A 25,355-nucleotide genomic window follows, 5' to 3' on the forward strand; every position below is an offset into this window, starting at 1 on the left:
AATTTCAACAGGAAAATAGTTAATATCTAGATGGGTTACATTAAAATGCTGCTAAAGAAAAACAGGTCTTTGGAAGGTTTCTCCACTCACTAAACTGAAATATAAATCTTAAAATGATCCTTTTGCATATATAATGTGAGAGTTATGATCAGCATACTGCTACCACCTGAAGATAAAGTTTTCCTTTATGGCAAGTCAATAGTAGAGAACACTTCTAATAGACAAATGACTATTCTTGACACAATTTGGCCAATTCCTCCTGTTTTATGACAGAATTGTGGACATTTTTTCTTCATATGGCAAAAAGTCTCTAACTCACCTCTCAATTAGCTGAATTTGAATTTCTTATTGTTTCTTTTTATGATTATTAGAGTGTTTAGCACTCAAGATCATCAATGCTGATACTAGTCTCCCAAAGACTAATCCAGTGCTCAACACTCAACAGGCACTCAGAGGATTAGTTACACAGCTAGGAAGCTATTAGTAATGATAAACAGTAAGAGAGCATCATTACCTGGGCTGCTATCTGGGAGTGGAATTGTTGAATTTGAGCTTTCAAAGCCTCATTCTGCTTCAAAATATCCTTTCATAAACAGAAACCAAAAAAGAGAGAGGGGAAAGTGTGTTGTTACTAAATATACCAATGCATACAAACAAAGTGAGTTAGAGGTACATGGGTTTATTTTTAGAAAGGCATTCTTTGATTCCAAAAGACGTCATTTTACAACAATACTGATTAGGCATTCTTCTAAAAGAGTTAATTTACAAGGTAGAAATTAAGAATATGTTGTGTTGTTCCTAATCTAATACAAAAAGCCTAAGACTGTGGGTGAGGACATCTTTAAGTATATATTCAAAAACAACATACTGTGACAAATGCTCAAAGATTAAGTTTTAATTATTCATCACCACTCCAGAATTAGGACAAGGCAGACTATCCTCCCTTCTTCTATTCAGATACATCCAATTCCTGCCCACCTTTATTTTTTAAGAGAGAGAAAACTAGATACCTGAACTTGCATTTGTAGAGACTCTTCTTTATTCACCCTTTTTTGCTCCAATTCCATTAACTGCATTAGTCTTTGCTCCAATTGCTGTTTTGATACCAAGGTATCTGTAAGCTTACTATGCAGACTCTGTACTTCATTTTCTTTGGCCACAAATTTACTCTGTAAATCTGTAACAAAGCATTGTGTTTTACAAAGGTCTCTTCCTTTCCTGGTTACTGATACTCATCTTTATTTAGTGTAGGCATTATCTCCTTCTTGAATGTCTCCTCTACTCCCTCCTTCCTGCCTGCATATGAACAGCCTATGTGCTTACTTTTAATCACAGTACCTGCCACATGATACTAATTCATCTTTTCACCAAGCTTTTTGAAATCAGAGATTACCTTTTCTGAATTCAGAGCTGTGACCAATGCTTGGCACACGGTACATATTCAATAAATGTGTTAATTGAACCATATGTGATGTTTAAAACTGTTATATCATTTCTTTTTTTCTTTTCTAATTTTCTTTTTTAGAGAGAGAAACATCACTGGGGAAGCAAAAACATCAACCTGGTACCTTCTGCATGCCCTCTACCAATGATTGAGCCCACAACCCTAGCATGTACCCTGACCGGACCCAGAATAGAACCTGCAACCTTTCTGTGTATGAGATGACGCCCAGCTGAGCCACACTGGTCAGGGCTATACCATTTCTTGATTTCAAACACATTTTAGTAAGTACTTTATAAGTTATTTAATGAATTTCTTCTAAATTCCCTGTACTCTTCGACCTGGAAAGCAGAGAAAGATACTGAAAGCTGACAAATGTCCTGGTGTAAGATGAAGTAAAAACTTTCTGTCTGCTTCTCTTCTAATAACCCCAAGACAGATAGACGAGAGAGGGGGGGGGGGGGGGGGGGGGGGACGAGAAACTATCCTTGATGCAATCATAAGTAAATGTAACTCCAAGTCACAAGAAATTAAGACAAAATGAATGGCGAGATAATCACTAAATTGGAGGAAAGGAGAAGGATTCTAGAAACCTAGAAGGTTCAGGAAATCATGATACCAGGCATTATGAGTTGCCTCCTGGCTTCATAACACAATCAAGTCTAAAACAGGGAGAAGGGATAACACAGACAGAACATGGTTGACTACCACTAAGAACAGAAAGGGAAATGGAAGAAGGAATGTGTGCATTAGATATGTTTTTAAAAAGGTTATAAATTTCTTCCATAAGAAGATACTAATATCAGAATGGAACACAATTCATAAAAGAGCTCCTGAAAATTAAAGACATAATAATAATGTCAAGATTTAGAATTCAGAAGAACATAATATTTCTTATCAGCAACAGAAGTTAAATCGGTGGGAAAATTATTTCCAACCCAGAACACTACATCTACCAAACTATAAAACAAGCATGAAAGTACTGTAGAAACAATAAAAACATTTTCAGATATACAAACGTATGTACTTCAAGGCTTATTCATGTGAAGATACTAAAACATTTGCTATTAAATGAGAGAAGAAAGCAAGAAAGATGGCAGTGATACAAGATGCAAAAAACAGGATAAAGAGACAAAACTAAGTGTCAAGAAGATAAGTATGGAGCAAACCTAGAAAGTAAGGTACTCAAGCAGGAAGACTGAGTACTCCAGACAGATAGATCCAAGAAAAACTGATAGAGTCTCCATTATCTAACATGTTGATAGGCTAGGGGACTGGAAAATGTTAAAGGGAGTTTAACCACAGGTAAAAACTTAAATGGTAAAACAAAGATCAAGCAACTTAAAAATCATAAATTAATAATTAGCTCCAGAAAATTATAACACTGTTCAAGAAAAGAATTGCAGTTTTAATATTTTTCTTGGCTCAGCACTAAGTACAGAGTCATAATGATGTAAACAATGAATACTGACATGATCAAAAAGTATACGTAACCTCAGAGAAACCAAGATGGAGGTATAAGGTAAACACCTATACTGCTGCCTCGCACAATTTTAAAACTGCAACTAGAAGACAGTACGGACATCATCCAGAACCACCAGAAAGCTGGCTGAGTGGAATTCTACAACTAGAAGGAAAGAGAAAAGAACACTGAGACTCAGGGGAACTGTGGAGGTGTGGACACCCATGTGTTAGGAAAAGGGCAGGTAGCTGAATACGAGGCTGGCTTACTCAGGGTGCATGGAGAGGGCGGGAACACACAACTAGCTCTCTCGTTCAGGAGGAAAACAAAACCTCCCAACTGCACTGAAATCCAGCTCCGGGTGAGACTTAGGGTACCAGACTCATTCAGGGAGAAACTGGACTGTCTAGCAATGGGCGAAACTCAAGAGCAGCCTTCTCTCAGAGGTGCGTGCAGCCATTTGCTGCAGGACACTGAAACACAGGCCCTCTTAGGGCGGGGCTAATGGGAAACCAAGACTGTCTGCTCCACCCTGAGACTCTGCCCCATCCAAGCTGAGCACAGAAGCTCTCCCAGTGGAGACACTGCTGTCCTCATAGCCTGGAAGTCAACTCCCCCAGTAATACCAACAACAATCAAGGCTTAACTACAATAAGAATGCCCACACAGCCCACAAAGGGGTGCATCAAGAGTGTCCACATCAGGTAACTGGGGAGGCTGAGCTACTGGACCCTGCTAGGACACCTAGCACACAAAGCAACTCCCATCAACTCAGGGAAGTAGCTAAAGAGGCAGGCCACAAATGAAGGAAATGGAGAAAAGCAAAAAACTGGATATAGAGTTCAAAACCACAGTTACAAGGTTTTTCAAGAATTTCCTAGAAAAGGCCAATAAATTTAGTAAGACCCTCGAAATATGAAAAAGGATCAACTAGAAATAAAGCATACACTGACTGAAATAAAAAATATTATACAGCCGAAACCTGTTTGGCTCAGTGGATAGAGCATCGGTCTGCAGACTGAAAGGTCCCAGGTTCGATTGCGGTCAAGGTCATGTACATTGGATGTGGGCACATTCCCAGTAGGGGGTGTGCAGGAGGCAGCTGGTTGATGTTTCTATCTCATCGATGTTTCTAGCTCTCTATCCTACTCCCTTCCTCTCTGTAAAATATCAATAAAATATATTTTAAAAAATAAATAAAAAATATTATACAGAGACCTAAAAGCAGACCGGACTGCAAGAAGTCAAAGATTTGAAATACCATTTGAGAGCAAAAAACACTCCTCCGGAAAAGAAAAAAGAATCCAAAAATACGAAGATAGTGTAAGAAGCCTCTGGGACAACTTCAAACGTACCAACATCAGAATGATGGGGGGTCCCAGAAGAAGAGAGAGAGCAAGATACTAAAAACCTATCTGAAGAAATGGCAACCAAAAACTTCCCCCACCTGGTGAAAGAAATAGACTTACAAGTACAAAAAACGCTGCCGAAACTGGTTTGGCTCATTGGATAGAGCGTCAGCCTGGGGACTGAAGGGTCCCGGGTTCGATTCCAGTCAAGGGCATGTACCTTGGTTGCGGGCACATCCCCAGTAGGGGGTGTGCAAGAGGCAGCTGATCAATGATTCTCTCTCATCGATGTTTCTGGCTCTCTGTCCCACTCTCTTCCTCTCTTTAAGAAATCAATAAAATATATTTAAAAACAAAAAAACAAACAAAAAAACGCACAGAACTCCAAACAAAAGGAATCCAGAGGACCACACCAAGACACATCATAATTAAAATGCCAAGGGCAAAAGACAAAGAGAGAATCTGAAAAGCCGCAAAAGAAAAAGTTAGTTACCTACAAAGGAGCACTCATATGATTGTCAGCTGATTTCTCAACAGAAACTATGCAGGCCAGATGGGAATGGCAAGAAATATTCAAAGTGATGAATAGCAAGTACCTACAGCCAAAAATACTCTACCCAGCAAAGCTATCACTCAGAATCGAAGGTCAGAAAAAGAGCTTCACAAATAAAAAAAGCTAAAGGAGTTCATTACCACCAAACCAGAATTATATGAAATGATGAAAGGTATTCTTTAAGAAGAGAAGAAGAAAAAGGTAATGATAAAAATGATGAAGAAATATGTAACTATCAACAAGCAAATCTAAAAATCAATGAACAGTATTAACTGGTAAATATATAATAATAGAATCAGGGGCATAGAAAGGGAGTGAACTGACAATCTCGGGGGAAAAGGGGATTGGAGGGTGCAGGAAGAGACTGAACAAAAAGCATACACCTATGGATGAGGACCAGGGTGGGTAAGAATAAGGGGACGGCCGAAACCGGCTTGGGGACTGAAGGGTCCCGGGTTCGATTCCGGTCAAGGGCATGTACCTTGGTTGCAGGCACATCTCCAGTAGGGGGTGTGCAGGTGGCAGCTGATCAATGACTCAATCTCATCGATGTTTCTAACTCTATCTCTCTCCCTTCCTTTCTGTACAAAATCAATAAAATAAAATAAAAAATAAAATAAAAAAAAGTAGGGGGGCGATAGGAACTTGGTGGAGGGGAGCTATGGGGGGAAAAAAAGAGGAACAATTGTAATAATCTGAACAATAAAGATTTATTAAATTAAAGAAAAAGTATACATAGCCTTATCAGGAGGATGATGGAAACGTGAGAGAAATGGTCTGAGAGAATTAAGCCCTCATTTCCTGTGACAGAAAGTTAACTGATGCCTATCAAGAAATAAGCAAAAAAAAAAATTTTTTAAAAAGCAGTGTAAATATAAATAATATGCTTAATTAGAGATATGATACAATTGCAACCAAAAAATAAAATAAATAAGAACAAACTTAAAGGATGTGAAGGACCTATATACCGAAAACGACAAAGCATTATTATAAGAGACTGAAAAACACACAATGAAATGGAAAGATATTCTCTGTTCATGGACTAGAAGAATCAACATTGTGAAAATGGCTATATTACCCTAAACAATATACAGATTTAATCAATCCTCATCAAAATCCTAATAACACCCTGGCCGGTGTGATCAGTGGTTAGTGTCAGACCCACGCACCAAAGGCTTGCAGGTTTGATTCCCAGTCAAGGGTTCCCTTCAAAATTCCCTTCCCACCCCAGTCAGGACAGGTATGGGAAGGAATCAGTGGATTTGTCTCTCTCACATTCATCTTTCTTTCTTTCTCTCTCTCCTCTTTCTTTCCCTCTCTCTCTCTCTCTCTCTCTCTCCCTCTCTCCCTCTCTCCTTCTCTTTCTTTCCCTCCCTCTCTCTCTCTCTCCCTCTCTTTCTCTCTCCCTCTCTCTCCCCACACACACAACCCCCCTCCTTCCACTCTCTCTGAAAAAGCAATGAAAAATATAACCTCAAGTGAAAATTAAAAATAACTAAATAAATAAATTACAATGTCATGTGTTGTTGTTTTTTTTTTAAGAATAAAACAAAAAATCACAAGATTTGTATGGAGCCACAAAAGTCCCAGAATAACCAAAGCAATCCTAAGAAAAATTAAGAAGCTGGAGGTATCACAATATCTGACTTCACATTCTACAGAATTGCAATAATCAATACATTATGGTATTGGCAGAACAGACATACCGACCAATGGAATAGAATGGAGAGCCCAGAAATAAAACCACAGGTATATGGGCAAATAAAGTTTAACAAAGGAGCCAAAAACACACAATGGTGAAAAGAAAGCCTCCTCAATAAATGGTGCTGAGAAAATGGAAAGACACATGCAAAAATGAAATTAGATTAATTTGTCCCCATGTACATGAATTAATTCAAAATGGATCAACAACCTAAATATAAGATCTAAAACAATAAATTACAATAAATAGAAGAAAACATCAATAGCAAACTTATGGACCTTAGTCATAGAGAACATTTTATGAATTTGACCCCAAAGGCAAAGGAAGGCAAAAATAAATAAATGGGACTATTACAAACTAAAAAGCTTCTGCGCAGCAAAGAAACTATTTAAAAAAATAAAAATAAAAAAGGCAATCAACCAACTGGGAAATGTTTGGTTTTTTTTTGCAAGCAACAACTCAGACAAAGGATTAATATCTAAAATATATATAAAGAACTCATACAGCCCAGCTGGTGTTGCTCAGTGGTTGAGTGTCAACCCATGAACCAAAAGGACATTGATTCAATTCCCGGTCAAGGCACATGCCTAGGTTGTGGCTTAATCCCCAGTAGAAGGCATGCAGGAGGCAGCCAATCAATGATTCTTTCTCATCACTGATATTGAGAGAGGGACTTATAATCTGATAGAGCACCTGAATTAATGTGAAAAATAATGATATTAAGTTTTAGAACATATATACTTATGTGAATAGGGGGTTAAGTTTTCCTTAAAGTTTCCTTTTTGCAAGGCCTGTGTGAATCGATTGAGGAAGTGACTTGGCTGTGAATCCAGCAAGCAGAATCGATAAGCAGGGTCAGACTGACCCACCAGGAGTCAAAACGTCATCTCATCACCTGATGACTAAAGACAATAGCTGACATCTGCGGACCTCCAGGGCTGCACATAACTGCATTCCATTCCCAGCCTCATCCTAGCCCATGCCCTTTATAATCCTGTCCCCTGCACCTTGCTCTAAGATAGGATTTGAATGCTTGTAGGTACCCTGTCTTCTTGGTTGGCTAGCCTTCTCAATAAATGCCTTATATGATCGAACCCTTTGTTACTGGACATAGCAATGGGCAGCCTGAGCCCACCCAGGAGTTTCCCAGTAACAATATCTTTCTCTCTTTCCCTCTCTCTTCCACTCTGAAATTATTATTTTTTTTATTTTTAATAAGCAGAAGACCCAAAAAGACATACAGACAACTATCAGTTATATGAAAAGATGTTCAACTTCACTAGCTATTTAGGGAAATGGAAATCAAAACTACAATGAGACACCACCTGTTAGAAAGGCTATTATCAACAAGACTAGAGGCTGGAATATTAATTTGTACACAGGTGAGGTCTGGCCCACCCACCCCGATGGGGGTCAATCAGGCCAGGCCGGCTGGGGGGGTGGAGGGGCTGTGGAACAGTTAGGCATCAATCAGGCTGGCAGGGGAGTGGTTAGAGGATGACCAGGCTGGCAGGCAGAAGTGGTTAGGGGCAATCAAGCAGGCAGACAAGCAAGTGGTTGGGAGCCAGCGGTCCTGGATTGTGAGAGGGATATTGACTGCCCATTTAGGATGTCCACTGGGATTGGGCCTAACTGAGCAGTAGGACATCCTTCAAGGGGTCCCAGATTGTAGAGGGTGCAGGCTGGGCTGAGTGACAACCACCTCCCCACCAGCCCCCTGCACAAATTTCGTGCACTGGGCCTCTCTTTATAGTTACATATAGTTATATATACTTTTTATCTTCTTTGGTTTTTTTTCTTATATATTTTTATTGATTTCATAGAGGAAGGAAGAGGGAGAGATAAAAACATCAACGATGAGAGAGAGTCACTGATCAGCTGCCTCTTGCACGCCCTCAAGCCATAAATCAGGCATGCACCCTTACCAGGAATCAAAAGGTGACCTGGTTCACAAGTCAACACACAACATGGAGCCGTGCCAGCCAGGCAGTTATTTAAGTTTATAGTTACAATTCTTTTAGCAAAATTCATGTGTGCTTTGTTGATTAAATATAAAATATTAATTTTAAGAATAAGCTAATGTATCTTAACATAAACTTTACATATAAAGAAATAGGGCTTCAATATCTTGGGTATCTATGATAATAAAAGTGTAGAAATGACCATCCCAAAGACCTTCATCTGCAGATGAAGCCAGGCTGTGAGGGCTGAGCCCCTTGCACAAATTTTGTGCATCGGGCTCTAGTATTTATACACTGAACCAAAGGGAAATACTTGGGGAAATAAAAGAAATCAAAAGAAACCAAAGCTTTAAAGATCCAAATTATAAAATTATATAAGAAAATGAGTAGTGGAGACATAAGTAACATATAAGCTTCATTATCTCCCATATATATTTATAAAATTAAGAATAAGAGATGAGCCGAAACCGGTTTGGCTCAGCGGTAGAGCGTCAGTCTGCGGACTGAAAGGTCCCAGGTTCGATTCCAGTCAGGGGCATGTACATTGGTTGCGGGCAGAGGTGTGCAGGAGACAGCTGATCGATGTTTCTCTCTCATCTACGTTTCTAGCACTCTAGCTCTCTCCCTTCCTCTCTGTAAAAAAAATCAATAAAAAAAATTAAAAAAAAAAAAAAAAAAAAAGAATAAGAGATGAAAGTATTTAAGGACTAGGGAGTTTTAAGTCAACTACTTGAAATAATAATGATCTTGTTTTTCTCTTCACAATATATGAAGTGAGACCCTTAGAAACAAAATATCAAATGAAGAGTTGGTCAAAAATCCAAAAGGAATAATTACAGAAAGGAAACACACAACAAGGGTTGCATTACCCTATTATGGACTATAATTTTTTTGCAACTTAATGCTTCAGACAAAGCTTTTAGGCTGTATTTTTTAAAAAATCCCCACCTGAGGACATGCTAATTGATTTAGAGAAGGGAGAGGGAAGAAGAGACAGAGAGACAAACAGAGACAGACAGACAGACATCAATGTGAAAGAGAAAAATCTATCAGTTTTCTTCTAATACCAGTTCTAACCAGGTATTGAGCCTGCAACCTTTTGATGTAGGGATTATACTCCAACCAGCTGAGCTCCACTGGACAGAGCTAGAGTGCTTATTTGTAAAACCCTGGGAATGTTAGAGTAATAAAGGTGCTTTAAAAGCTATTTTTATTTAACTATAACCAAAATGCCAAATTACATACTGTCTCTACAATATGGAAAGGGAAGAAAATTTCACCCAGAATTATATACTAAATTTACATGACTACCTCTTCCCCTTACCTTGCTGGGCTGCCTCATGCTCTGTTGTTCTCTTCCTGATATAACTTTGGACTTCTTCCCGCCTTCTCTCAGCTTCTTGTAATTGAACCTGGAGAACGGACAAATCAGGACAAACACAGGATTGCATTTATTTTTAAGTATCCTCTACCTTTACTGTTGTATCATAAAACTGCTTATTCCAACTACCAGTCTCCTACATTTTAATAAGATAGGCAGATATGTTTAGCCTGATAATATGCATGGATATTATCAACCTTAGCCATTCTACCCTCCCCACCACCACCGCCACCACCTGTATACAGAATTATTTCAAAACAATATTTGTGCTGGTGGATCATTATTAGCTACTTTGTATATATCTGATCCTCTCAACTTTAATCTGTTTTCTATTAAGCTTCCGTGAGCTAATAGGCTTTCCAAAGATAAGATGGTATCTTTATTGCTAAATTTCAGTAGGTACCTAATTTGTAATTTGAAGTATAGCACAACACTTTAATCTTTAGTGTCATTATCTACTTATTTATATCCAGAGAACAAGCTTCCATATGTGTAAATGCCAACAATATACACACCAGTAAGACAAATCCTATTTAATCTTAAAGAATAAAGAGGTAATATGCAAATTGACCATCACTCCAACACACAAGGTGACTGCCCTCCATGTGGTCAAAGATGACTGCCCCCATGTGGACTCAAGGTGGCCGCCACAAGATGGCCAGCAGGGGAGCGCAGTTAGGGGCAATTGGGCCAGCAGGGGAGCAGTTAGGTGTTGATCAGGCTGGCAGGGGAGAGGTTCGGGGGTGATTAGGCTGGCAGACAGAAGCAGTTAGGGGCAATCAGGCAGGCAAGCAGATGAGGGGTTGGGAGCCAGCAGTCCTGGATTGTGAGAGGGATGTCCGACTGCCCTTTTAGGTTTCGGACATCCCTCAAGGGGTCCCAGATTGGAGAAGGTGCAGGTTGAGCTGAGGGTCACTACTACCCCCCCGCCCCCATGCACAAATTTCGTGCACCAAGTCTCTAATTCTCAATGTTGTGGGCACCCCTAGCAGGGGTGACAAGGGGTGGCAGGGGAAAAGATCAGAAGTTCAAGGTGTGGGCTGTGGCTACTCCTGCAGCTATGTCTTCTCTCAGTCCGGTCAGCCTCCCCACCCTCCCGAGGGGTACAGGGGCTGGGGCAGGGTGTCCGTACAGAGAGAATGGAAGAGGTCCCCGTGGCCGCTTCCCCTTCCTTCTTTCCAGTCAGAATTCGTCAGGCACTCTCCTCAGACCCCCGAGAATTTGGCTCCAACAGGCCCACCCCTCGATGGCTCCCTGCCACCCCCACCCTACTTGGTTCTCACCCACTGCCTGTTTGTCAGGAGGCTATCAGGGTGCCCTGCTGTGGACAGCGCAGTCTGGGGCAGGGAATAGGGGTCCGGGGAGCAGCTCCAGTAAAGTTTAGTAAAACCCAGGTCCACATCGGGATTCGGCTGCGGGGAAACAGGGGAGTCTGCCTGGGTGGAACAAAATCATGCCAGAGTCCCACCCCATGGCCCCACAGCCCCGCCCACCCTGCTGAATGGTCATCCGATGTTATGGCATCCTGGCAATTTGCATATTCCTCTATTATTAGTACAGACTATGTTTTCTTTGATTACAAAATCCGAATTAACTGGTACACCTGGTACCTATAAATCAGCTCATTTCATTTTTCATATCTTCAAACTTAAGCCTATATTTAGTTCTTACATAAGTGCATACACATGTATATAGGCAGAGTACTACAGGTCCCATTCAGCCTCAAACTACATATCTCAACCCTTTATATCCATTTAGAACACTGAATTGAATGTGTACATTATTTATGAAATGATAAATTTGGGTGGAAATATATCACCTTCAGCTGAGTAACTGCTTGCTCAGCATTCTTCTTTTGAACTTCCTCTTGCTGCAATTTTCCTGTTTTCTCAGTCAGCTCATTCACCAATCTAGCATAATCCTGGCGCAGTTTATTCAGTTCAGCAGACTGCCTGAAAACAGTAACTAGATTAGGAACCTCACATTTTTACTGACTCATATAAAGAATAAGCAAAACATATTGAGTGTGCCGAAACCGGTTTGGCTCAGTGGTAGAGCGTCGGTCTGCGGACTGAAAGGTCCCAGGTTTGATTCCGGTCAAGGGCATGTACATTGGTTATGGGCACATCCCCAGTAAGGGGTGTGCAAGAGGCAGCTGGTCGATGTTTCTCTCTCATCGACATTTCTAGCTCTCTATCTCTCTCCCTTCCTCTCTGTAAAAACTTAATAAAATATATTTCAAAACAAAACATATTGAGTGTAACCTCTGAATCATTCTGATGACAATTATACAAATTCTAAAATTACTATAATATAATCAAGAAAATGACCACACTCATAAGCATAGTCAAGTGTCACCCTCAAACTGATATTCTGAAAAATGTATTAAAATCAAAGTTAGGATTTAGTCTGAGTAAGGATGCTACTAGTCTTCTCTAATGCACTGTTTCTCAAAGTATCAGAGCCAACTATGTAACTATCAGTGGAATATGACTTAATATGTATACTCATGGGTTCCACCTTAGAGCATCAAATCATAATCTTTTAGGGATCAGACTCAAGAATGTGCTTTTTCAAATAACATGCCTAGATGCTCTTCAGAATTATGAAATTTGATAACTACTGTTAAGGGGGACAGGTGGTTTAAAACTTCAGTCTCATAAATTAATATACCATTCCATTGGAGGTATAGTATTTATCATGTAGTTTAGCAGAAGAGGTATTTCACAGAGCAAGAGAATTGTTTTTTAAAATTAACTGATTTTATAAACAAATATAAAAAAAAAAAAGTCTAACCAATCACTATCCAACATCACTTTGAAGATTCAAAAATAGACTCTGCCATTCAATTAAAAATAAAGCATTGGAAACATACTTGTTTTCTAGTTGGTTTGTAGTGTTGCTGACAGCATCTCTCAATATGCCATTTTCCTGCTTCAAGTGAGCTATCTCTGCTTCCATCTGCTCACGAACTTGCTGGAACTAAAATTATTTTACAAACATAAGATGAAGAAAACAATGACTGCCAAAGCTAACTTTTTTCTTTTTAATCCTCACCTGAGGATACTTTTCCATTCATTTTTAGAGAGAGTGGAAGAGAGAGGGAAAGAAGAAACAATAATGTGAGAGAAACACATCAATTGATTGCCTCCTGCACAAGCCCCCACCAGGGCCCGGACCAGAGAGGAGCCTGCAACTAAGATACGTGTCCTTGAACAGAAAGAATCAAACCCAAGACCCTTTGATTAGCAAGCCGACACTCTATCCACTGAGCCAAACTGGCTAGGGCTGCCAGAGCTAACTTTTAAAAGACACTTTATTGTTAAGAGAACGTAAAAAGCATTAAGAATAAATATAGAGAAACTAGAGGCCTGATGCACAAAATTCATGGAAAGAGCTTGGCCCTCAGACCCTGCTGCCTTTGCGGGCCCGCACAGCTCCCCACAGCCTCGGCTGGCCCTCACAGCTCCCCACAGCCTCAGCGGGCCCTCACAGCTCCCCACAGCCTCAGCGGGCCCTTGCAGCCCTGGCTTCGTCTAGAAGGTTGTCCGGAAGGTCATCCAGAAAGTCGTCCAGATGGTCATTCTGCTGTTCAGTCTAATTAGCATATTAGCTCTATATTATGTAGGATTTAAAAGATGAATTACATTTTGATAGTGATGAATGCAAAGCAAATACCAACTGTCACAGAAATCCAAGAATGCAAGGAGCTCTGGCCAGTTTGGCTCAGTGGATGGTGTGTTGGCCTATAGACTGAAGGGTTCTGGGTTCAAGTCTGATCATGATCACATGTCCAGGTTGGGGGCTCAATCCCCAGTAGAGGGCATGCAAGAGGCATCTGATCAATGATTCTCTTTCATCATTGATGTTTCTATCTCTCACTCTCACTTCCTCTCTGAAATCAATAAAACTACAATATATTTTTTAAAAAGAATGCAAGTAGCCCTAACCAATTTGGCTCAGTGGATAGAGTGTTGTCCTGTGGACTGAAGAATCCCGGATTCAATTCTGGTCAAGGGCACATGCCTGAGTTGTAGGCTCAGTCTCCAGTGGGGGGCATGTAGGAGGCAGCCAATCAGTGATTCTCTCTCATCATTGATGTTTCTATCTCACACTCTTCCTATACCTTTCCCTCTGAAATCAATTAAGAATATTTTTTTAAATGTAAGTAGATGCTAGCTGCTATCATATTTGAAATGCAAAATAAGTACACAGAGATGCTATTTCAGAACTAAAAATTATTTAAAATATCTTTCCTACCCCAGACTCATACAGAATTAAGCCTGTCTTAATCCTATGTCAATTTTATGTACACAATATTTTTTTTTAATTTTATTAATCAAGTTTTGAAGTTGAAAATATGTTCAGTACACTTATACTAAATTGCAAATTGAGCCATAGCCAAATATATGGCAAATTCATTACACAAAAGTATTTGCTAAAATAATTATTTATAGAATCAAAAGATAAAGAACATTGACTCTTACATCTCCAAAAGGACATATCTTACTTTAATATGTGAAATAATCTTAATAATTTTAATAGATCTATTTAATTAAGAAAAATTAAAATGTATGTTTCTATTTTTCAGAGAATTTATTATATGGAATCTATATATCATGCTATCTATAAGCAATCAAATTAAAAAAATAAGATGAATCACTTCGACACCTTTCATCCTCAATAAAAGATGATGCTGTAAGTACCTAGCTAATTTTTAAATCAACATTAAGTAGCAATTAAGAAGAAAGTATCACTTGGGGCTGGAAAAATCAGTTCTTCCATAACCTGACTTACAGAAAAGAATATTCAAATGACTAGAGGATGGGAAGATGGAGGATTGGACCAAATGAAAGCATAAAAGCAGCAGTGGACGGGGTAATAACCTGATAACAGTCACTCACTTCTTTTGTACTATTCCACTATTAGTGTAACACCATAAGAAACATGTGTACTTTGATAGCTGTGAAGAATAAGTTGAATATTTGCAGTATAGCCCTAGATGGTTTTGTTCAGTGGATAAAGCGTCGGCCTGCAAACTGAAAGGTCCCGGGTTCGATTCCAGTCAAGGGCACATGCCCAGGTTGTGGGCTCGATTCTCCATGGGGGATTTGCAGGAGGCAGCTGATCCAGGATTCTCTCTCATCATGGATGTTTCTATCTCTCTCTACCTCTTCCTTCTCTCTGAAATCAATAAAAATATATTTTTTAAAAATTGCACATTAGCAATGTGATCCAAATATTATTTTATAAAAATAAATGTGGTACTAATCCTGTTAGCACAGAAATTAGAGACCTATTAAGAAGTTGCTACAAATATGTTAGAATTGTTAGTGTAGGTAGCTAGTTATTAATAAAGAAAGAGAGCCAAGGGAATCAGACATTGAGAAGCCTAATGTAAGAGGAAGCTAAATTAGACAATAAACCTGCTTAACTAGGAAGTTGCAGCATTCATAGGCTCCCCAGGGGATCAGAGTATTGCCCCACCAACAGGATTAACACCCCTCCTTGCTCCATATAGGGAGGAAGGACTGGCTTCCAATCTCCGCTGGATATAATTGGCACACTCTCCCAAACTAAAGAGGGAAGGACTAAAACAACAAAGAAGAAATTCCTCTCTTGGGCACATGCCCAGTAGAAGCCACGATGGTACAATGGAAGGTCTTTCCACTTTCAGGCATGCACAGGAGCCAAGATGGAGACCATAAAGGAGAGGAGCTACCTTACCTGGAAAAAGGATCTGATTGGAGAAGACACACAGAAACAGGCAAGAACTAAAAAAATGGATCAGTTAGGGGAGGATCCAGACCAACAGGGGTTGGTTTGAAAGAGTACCTGGTCCTTCCTAAATCAGGGATAAGACAATCGGAGCTTAAAGGCAATCTCTCTCTTTCTCTCTCAATCTGTCTGTCTCTTTCTCTCATCCCATACCATACATTCATTCATGTGCTCATGCATTCTCTCTCCACAGCAGCCATGTGGGCATAGCAGCCACCGGCAGGAGGCCAGCCAGCCACGGGCACTCTAATCGCAGGCACCAAGTGCTAGCCTGGGTAAAGCAACACAGCGCCAAATGGAGTGCAGACAGGAACAGACTATGCAAGCTAGACAGGGACAGAAGCTGAACTGAACTAAGTTTTGACATGGACTAAACAAATCGTACAAAATTTCTGGATATTAGCTATTTTCCTGGGTTTTGATGAAGACAAGGCTGAACTTTTTTCACAGGGGGACGGTTGGCAATGAGGTATCAGGAACCTGGGGGCGGCCTTCTATTTCTATCCCAAAAAACCTTACCACTGTATCTTATCCTCCCATGCATGGGTCTCCCGAAATGCTTTTCTTGCAACTCTGTGAAAGGACCCCATTTCCTCTGGCAACAGTATGAAATACTAAACTAAGGTAATGTCTAAGAATTAAATGCAAGAGTAACAAGAAATACAGTATCTATTAAGGTTTTAAGAATAAACTGTAGACTGAGCAAGGGAGAAAAGTCAAAGTCTGAAGAGTAATAATAATGCCTCAAAATATTGAAAAACAAAAACAACCTGATCAAAAGAGCATGATTTTAGATAGGTGATGATAAGAGCTTCCAAACTGAAGCATCGGCCAGCAATGAAAATAATTTCAAAAAATTAATGGTTCAGGAAGTTCAATTAAAAGGGTATTATAAGCCCACTTGGCAAGTAGACCCAAACCATGTTCTCCAAAACCCTCTTTATTAGCAATAAAGATGATATTTAAATCTCAAAAATAAGACACACACAAAAAAAAAAATCGCTGAACTAGACCTAATTGGAATCATGAAAATGGATAATACAGAGAAAATATATATATATACAGTAAGAACTGAACTTTCTTAAATGCTAGAAGACAAGTGAAAAAAAGAACAAGAGACAAAACCAAAACTGTAGGATTATCCTTCATTATCATTTCTCTCCTCCTCTCTCCTTCACTAAGCTCTATCTACTCTTTCAAATGACTCAAACTCATCTTTCCATTGTCAACATCTGATTTCAGGACTCTGTTCTCTTGGTTTCCTGCCAAAGCTTTCCAAAAGATCTATCCTTTGTTCCATTCTTCACAATACTGTCAGAGTAATAATTTAAAATACTAATATTATAACACTGATGCCATTTTAATAACCTGATTGTTATTCAACATAAAAGGAATGAAAGGGGAAATCGAATAGTATAGTAGTACAGACATGACATTTGTTCAGCTTTGCAAAAAGCTGCACTTAATACTCCAAGTTTGTTCCCAGCTCACTGACTGGGGAAAAGACTAGAGAAAGGTAGTTTAGACACATTCCCAGTAAGATCTAAGTGAATGGAAAAATACTTGCCTGTCAATCACACCTGAAAACAACTCGTGACCAAGATGAGCGTGGCTACTGCAAGCTCGGAAAATCTAAATATATAAACTTCTAAACAAAGAAAGCTCAGCCCTTCCTCCCTCTCTCTCTCTCTCTCTCTCTCTCTCTCTCTCTCTCTCTCTCTCTCTCTCTCACACACACACACACACACACACACACACACACACACACACGCACACACACGCCAGCCCTCTGGGGACTCTAGCTGTAGGAGGCTATGCTGTACCCACATGGCACAAGGCCATGCTGGATTCCACACATGGACTAATGTAATGTATTTGGTCTGAATGCTCAACCACAACCGGCTGCAACGTTGAACAGAAACTTTGGACACTGGCCTTGTTTCTGATTCTGCTGAACTCTCAGCTGCCCCTCTTCCAGGACTGGCATGGGGGAAATGGGATATTGCAATTAGAAAATATAACTCTACCCCAATAAAACCTTCCACATTTCATCCTCCCATGGGGGCTTCTGAAAATGCTTCTTTTAGTGGCATGCCCAGAGCCTCACGCCCACCTGTGTCTGGGAAGTCTGGCCCTTTAATTCCTCCGGCATCAACACTTCTAGTTTGCTAAATTTCACCAGCTCCCTAATCTTCAGTTATACAAGGCGCTTTAAGTCAGGACCTCTATTTAGTCCTCTAGTTCTTCCCTTCTACATTCCAGCCCTGACTCCCAAATAATTTAAGTTTTATTTCTTAAAAACTGTTATCTCCAAACATTCTTTATTGGAAACACTGGAGTACACTAATTAAAAAGCTCTAGTAGCCCCAATATAGGCCCAATGAATTATCCTCTCTAGAGATATGACTAAGGAATCACACAAAGTAAAAACCTCTTATACCAAGTGCCTACTCCTTCATCTTCTTACTAGTAGCTGACCATGCCTAATTGTTTCAAAAGATTCAACGTCTGAATATCATTTCTAACAAGTCTTCTTTATCATTCTTTCTCTTTCCCATCTCCCATCTCCATTTTCCAAAGCACCCAATGCTTACACCACTATTATAATGATTTACTTGTCAGCTTCCAGCTCCCTACCTCATCCTCACATACAAAAGTTGTTTACTTAAGGCAGCAGCCAGTTTAACTAGCCACTATACCATGACCCAGCATAGAGCCTTACCATATTAGGTACTTAATTTAATTAAATCAATGCAAATACTTCACTTTGTTTACAAAGAATGAAGATATACCTTCATCTGCATCTGTTGAGTCTCCTGATAACTGACATGCATTTTGTTTTGAAATACATTATGTTCCTTTTCTAATGTTCCAATCCGATCTTTCATTCTTCCTATAACCACATTGCTTCTTTCTTTCTCTGTCATCATTTCCTAGAAGAGTAAACCAGAAAAAATATTATGAAAAATGTGTTATTAAAAATGTAAGTACATAAAATTCTAATAAAAAAAACATTTTAACATCAGTAAAAATGATGTCAGTAAAATAATCATGAATTCTGAAATAAGTACTTTAAGAAGGTTAAAAAAAAAAGCCGAAACCGGTTTGACTCAGTGGCAGAGCGTCGTTCTATGGACTGAAAGGTCCCAGGTTCGATTCCGGTCAAAGGCATGTACACTGGTTGCGAGCACATGCCCAGTAGGGGGTGTGCAGGAGGCAGCTGGTCGATGTTTCTCTCTCATCGACATTTCCAGCTCTCTATCCCTCTCTCCTCCTCTCTGTAAAAAATCAACAAAATATATTTTAAATTTTAAAAAAAAGGTTAAAAAAAACCACTGTCATCTGAATTTCACCTTTTACACCAATTCCCTCATAAACAGTATTCTGTTAATTCTTATTTCAAATGCACTTTTTGGTCTAAGAGTTAGAGCTGAACCTAAAATAAATCCTACCTTCTAACTTGATAAGAAAGAACATTTTAAAAGCAAAACAGTTCCCCTGGTCAGGTAACTCAGTTGTTAGGACATCGTTCCAATACCAAAGCTGTGAGTTCAATCTCCAGTCAGGGCACACAAGGAGAAACAATGAATGCATAAGTGGGTGCAACAACAAATTGCTGCTTCTATCTCTCTCCCTCTAAAATCAATCAATACATTAAAAGAAGAAAAAAGAAAAACAGTTCTCTATAATTTGTAGGTAGTAGCTCTCTTTTAAGGTACAAAAAAAAGGACTGGAAAAAATAGCATAGAAGAGGAAAAAAGAAGCCTCTTTCCTAGGGAAAGAGATTGGTATGTTTATAGCAAAATGGAAGTTTGGAATAAGGGAAAAGTAAAAATCAGAAAGCAAAGTGGTATTAACTTCCTAAGTCAAATCTTAAAAGGGTGGTTTCATTTTATGTTGCAAATATTATGAACTTCTAGAACAAATATTAATTATCAAAGTAAAAGAAAGTGAGCCGAAACCGGTTTGGCTCAATGGATAGAGCGTCGGCTTGGGGACTGAGAGGTCCCGGGTTCGATTCCGGTCAAGGGCATGTACGTTGGTTGCGGGCATATCTCCAGTAGGGGGTGTGCAAGAGGCAGCTTGATCGATGACTCTCTCTCATCGATGTTTCTAACTCTCTATCTCTCTCTCTCTGTACAAAATCAATAAAATATATTTAAAAAAAAAAAAAAAGAAAGAAAGTGAAACAATTTGAAAGTTATCTGCAGTTATGATCAGCCCATGCCCTGTTGTAAGAAACTAACAAAATTTAAGGTTTTTATGTAATTTATGGTTGCCCAAGAGTTAATTCATTTACATTAGAAATTGTTAAAAGAAATACATAAAGCACTTAGAAAAAAGTATTCACATCTGAAGTGTACAGCTCAATGAATAACCAAAAAGTAGTTACCTTTTTTAATTTTTTAAATTGAGTCAGAAAAATATAGCAACATAAAACTATACTGAAGTTTCTAATCTTAAAATATAGTAAAAAAAATATGGTAACATAAAACTGAAGTTTTTAATCTTAAACAAATTATTATATTTTAGTGACAACTTTAATTAATCTTAATCTGGTCAAGTTTTTCCAATGACATATTTACTTCAAATTCACATAAAGAATTTTATATTCAAATAAGGCCATTCTCATAATGTCATGAAGAAGTTCTGTGAATGATGCAGAAATAAACTTCATTTTACTCTACTGTACTTAATTCCCAAAATGAGAAATAGTATTTCAAAAGGAATGAATCCCCATTTTCTATTGACTTTCAATTATGTTCTCAGTCTACATAATTTTTTTTGAGATTTAATTGACAAAGAATATTACATTAGTTTCAGGTTTACAACACATGATTCACTATTTGTATATATTGAAAAATAAAACTAGTTAATATCAACACCACAGTTGGAAAATATTTTAAGAACTATTAAGATCTATTCTCCTAGAATCTTTCAAATACACATATAGTATTATTAACTGTAGTCACCATGCTGTACTTTACATCTAGAAGTTTGTATCATTTAGCATGAATTTTTAAAGGCCTTTCTTTACCTCGCAGGGTAAAATTTCCAGAGCTTGAAGAACTTCAATGATTAAAAATTATAAATTTTTATAATTTAAACAAAATCACACTGAGTTTTGTGCTTCTATAGAGAATAACGTAAGTCAGATCCAATTGAACAATGTCCAAATGCTGCCATTATTTTGAAATTAGGATATCTATAAGTACTGTTAATTTAAATTCATAATTCAGCTGTAGGCTATAAATAACACAAAAGAGTAAGACACCAGCACCACCACCAAACATTAAATGAAAATGGCTTTTACACAAATAATTAACTCTGGAATTGTGGACAATTTCTAAAATCCTTCATTAATCCTGATTCAAAAACTGTATCCTTTAGCCTTGGCTGCTGTGGCTCAGCTGGTTGGAGCATCATCCTGCACACTGAAAGGGGGGTTCAATTTCCAGCCAGGGCACATACTCAAGTTTCAGATTTGAATCTGGTCAGGCATCTGTGGGAAGCAACGATTGATGTTTCTCTCTCACATCGATGTTTCTCTCTCTTTCTCTCTCTCTCTCTCTCTCTCTCTCTCTCTCTCTCTCTCTCTCTCTCTCCCTTCTTCTTTCTAAAATAAATAAATAGATAAAATAGCCTTTGCTTAAAAAAAAAAAGTATACACTCTAAATGCAAGAATGACTTCACCTGGGTTAACTGCTTGCACCGATCTTTCATAGCAGCAGCATCTTCCTTCACAGCAGCAAGTAATTTATCTTTCTCTTGAAGCTGATGTACAAGTACAGTCAATTCTCCTTTACTTAACTATAATTGAGAAATCAATACAGTATTAGTAGTAGTTAACACAAGCTAATGAAAATTATGAAAATGAAATATCCAGATCAAAAGTGTTCTTAGGCCAATGCAGAGTTCATTAATACATATAAGTAGATGACTGCCAACTAGTAGTCAGTAAAATATCATTCAGAAAAGTCACTGTATCAGTATATATTCTGACGCATATAATAGAATACATATTAATCAAAAAACATATTTTTACAAAGAATTATATAGGTCTTCCAGTTTTTAAACGTGAGTCAATATAGCCACTTCTCCCTCCTCCTCCTAAAAGATCAAAAGAATAATATGAAACCAAAATGCACCCAAATGAAAGTCATTTGTGATGTCAAAGTCATCTGTAATATCAGGAAAGATTGCCAAAAGCAGTGGAAATCAAACACAGGTGTTCCAACAACCCTGTCAGAATATACCCAAAACTACAGAAGTGCCATGGGTGCTTAGTTCTCTGAAGTTAATAGGCATGTCCTGAGAAGTAAAAGCAATAATCTCCCATTTGACATCAGGAACAAGTATAAAGATAGAAGGTAGAAATTTTCTTGGAAGAAGGTCTCAAGAAGCAGAATAAAATAAAAATAAAATGAAGAAGAAATCATACAAACTTTACTCAGAGCAGCTACAGTGAAGCATGGTCAAGGGAGTTTGACCAAGCTTCTCTAGTGAAACTCTCTATAATGAAGATTTTATCTGGGAAAAGGAAAGGCTAAAAGAACTCAATTACACACACCGCCCCCAACAAGAACATCCTTCAGTGGAACAGGAGTATTGATCAAAAATAAATAAAATAGGGTCTATACAAAATACAATAAAAAAAGAAAGGAAAATAATAAGAAAAAACAAATGGCAAGAAGAAAAATCACCAGAAAAAGATTGTCAAAGAGTAGACAAAAATTGTAATTAAAAAATATCACCATGATTTTTAAAAATCTAGTATAACAGTCATTTCTGGAAAAATAAGAGCAAAGAACAGAGCTCAGAGAAAGAGCTCAGAGAAAAGACCAGACCACAGAATAAGATAAAATATGTGCTGGCAAAACCCAAAGCAGAAGTAAAAGTAACACCATCTCAGAAATATAATCCAAATAGAAGCAACAAACAGAAAAAGAAAGATTGCTAAAAATACAATAAGAGACATAGAGTACAAGGTGAAGTAAATAAAAAGCAAATAAACCAAAAGCTTTATTTTAGAATTAAAATATGAACGATAAAGACAACAAAAATCCAGCATATGCTTAATTGATACTCATTATTTTACTTATTTTTTAGGGACACTGAATCTCATTATTGAAAAGATATGCTTTATCCCAAGTAATATTAATAAAGGAGTCAATGCTCAGACATATTATAGTAAAATTATTGCTAAACTTCAAAGAAACTGAATCCCTGGATGTTTGTACAGTAGGGCATATACTGGAAAAATCCAATAAATAATAAACACTTGGTTGATTGCCCAAAGGATGTTTTTATTGTGAGTGTAGTTCAACAAAAATACATGAAAAGAATGCAAAATTCAGGCAGATCTCAGATCTGTATCCAGCAATTTGAATGTAGAGAATAGCAAAGCAAATATGAAAATTTCTAAAGGAAAGAAAGTGACATCTAGAAACATTGTACCCCACTAAATCATCATTCAAGTATAAAGATGACAAAGAAGCATTTAACTTGCCAGAATTTGGGAAATATAGTTTCCATGAGCCCTTCTTGAAGAAATTCCAGGAAAAACAACTTCAGCCAACCAAGAGATGAATACAGAAGCTATGGCAAAAGAACTGGTATCAAGCTTTGAACCCATCATTAAACTGTAGAATTAAAACTAAAACAAACATGAAAATTATAGTCACAAAAGAAACAATAAATATTAGAAGTACCTGATAAAGAAATGCTATAATTAACAAAAGCTAAGAAAGAAGAGAGAAGGTAGGAAAAAACTTCAGTAAGCAGATTTCCTATTATATAACATTGGGCCAAAACGGTTAATAATTTAAAGTTGAAAAATTATATTATTGAGGCAAGAGTATTTAAAGGCCAATATTAGGAAACTACTAACCTATTAACTAAAATAATCAAATAAATCTTTAAGATTTTTTTACGGTAATCATATTAACAGTTAACATATTTTGAGCAATTACTATACACTAAGAACTCTAAGCACCTACTACATATTATCACATTTAATTCTCAAAACCTGATTATCATTCCCATTTAAGAGATGGGAAAACTGAGGCACCAAGGTTAAGTAACCTATTTAAGGCTACAAAATTCAACATGGCAGAGCCCAGATTTGAATGCAGGAAATGTGATTCCAGGGCCAGGATTTTAACCTACACTCTAAATATACAGTACAAGTATCTTATAGATTAAACACAAGTCAAGTGCACCCACACACACAACATAATACCTCCTCTCTAATTATGCAATCTCTCTTCCCAGCCCCTAAAGTTTCAATCTTCCCTAAAAACCTATGATTCCACTGACTCCTGGTATTTCTCCTTCACCTGCTTTGTAGTAGCTTTCCCTGCCCTTTAAATGTTAATGTTTCTCATTCTTTAACTTTCTTACCACTCTTCATATCCTCTCTGGTCTAACATACATCCACCATATGTATTGGTAATAGTAGATTACTTGCCTAAATCACTTCCATTAAAATCCTTTTTCAACTCCAGAAAAACTAACATATATTCAATTGTGAAATGATTCTATATATTTAATGATCCAAAGGATACCTAAAACAAGTTCCTAAAAAAAGCAATCCTCTACTCTCTCTTCCTCTGCAAGTGTTCACAAATACCATTGTCACACAATCTATCCAGTTACTCAACAGCAAAACAAGATAAATTCCTCCTTAGAATAAATTCCTCTCAAATTAGAAGACCCTGCTAGTGGTCTCAACCTGTGGGTTGGGGTCCACAGGTTGAGAACCACTGCTGTAGAGCCTAAGACCATCAGAAAACACAGATACTTACATTACGATTCATTAACAGTAGCAAAATTACAGTTATGAAGTAGCAATGAAAATAATTTTATGGTTGGGGGTCACCACAACATGAGGAACTGTATTAAAGCATCGAGGCATTAGAAAGGTTGAGAACCACTGCTCTAGAGCAAGGGGGACCTTTTTTCCGTCAAGGGCCATTGTATATTTAGAACATCATTCACAGGCCATACAAAATTATCAACTTAAAATTAGCCTGTATATTTGATCAAACACATCCTAATGCCTTGGCAGGGCCAAATCAAAATATTTCTGGCTGGACATTCCCCATCCCTGCTCTAGAGGAACCAGAAGAGACCCAGAATGGTAAAATGTAGTTAGTGATGGAGAAAATGCCATGAAGTAAGGTTAGAGAGAGAGAGAGAGACGAAGTCCTGCTAAGGAATTTGGGTTATATTCTAAGTGCAAAGAGAAAGGCACCTAAGGCTTTATAAAGGTCACCTTCCAGTTGTTTTGAAAAAATAAATTAGAGGACTAACAGGGAAGGCAGGAACATCACCTAGGAGACTATGAAGACAATCAGGTGAGAGGTGATAACTTGGATGGGGTGTGTTGGGGGTGGGGGGGTGTTTAAGAAAATATGGAAGCCACTTAAGGTTTTAAAGCAGATAGTGTTTTTTTGGAGGGTAGGGGGTGTAATGTGTGTGTGTGCGTGTTTAGAACAATTAAGGCTACATCTAATACTGACCAGAAATTGTGTCCTTATGTTACACATGTTGTCACCTTTGCCAGTATGACATAGTACACATAATATAGTGAGCAAGACTCATAAGAAATTAAATATTAACTCCACAAATTTTAGTTTTTGTGTTGTTGTTTTCTTACTTTAGTCATAGCAATGATTCCACTATCCAAATAATTTATTTTACAAGGGTAATACCCTGTTTCCCCG

The 25,355-nt window shown here is 38.0% G+C and overlaps 1 protein-coding gene across 16 annotated transcripts in view; it reads right to left on the reverse strand.

Annotated features, from left to right (window-relative positions):
* KTN1 (kinectin 1) overlaps positions 1 to 25,355 on the reverse strand; it is a 99,995-nt gene that overhangs the window by 57,407 nt on the left and 17,233 nt on the right. For all 16 annotated transcript variants that reach the window (XM_036435923.2, XM_036435912.2, XM_036435932.2 and 13 more), the window contains 7 exons: positions 21,322 to 21,438; positions 18,420 to 18,560; positions 12,725 to 12,831; positions 11,669 to 11,801; positions 9,793 to 9,880; positions 1,011 to 1,177; positions 515 to 583 (listed from right to left, as the gene is read on the reverse strand). In XM_036435923.2, coding sequence (XP_036291816.1) covers positions 515 to 583; positions 1,011 to 1,177; positions 9,793 to 9,880; positions 11,669 to 11,801; positions 12,725 to 12,831; positions 18,420 to 18,560; positions 21,322 to 21,438 — 822 coding nt within the window. The remainder of the gene's footprint in view (positions 1 to 514; positions 584 to 1,010; positions 1,178 to 9,792; positions 9,881 to 11,668; positions 11,802 to 12,724; positions 12,832 to 18,419; positions 18,561 to 21,321; positions 21,439 to 25,355) is intronic.

Source organism: Pipistrellus kuhlii, unplaced genomic scaffold, assembly GCF_014108245.1.
Source record: "Pipistrellus kuhlii isolate mPipKuh1 unplaced genomic scaffold, mPipKuh1.p scaffold_m20_p_1, whole genome shotgun sequence".
Lineage (NCBI taxonomy): Eukaryota > Metazoa > Chordata > Mammalia > Chiroptera > Vespertilionidae > Pipistrellus > Pipistrellus kuhlii.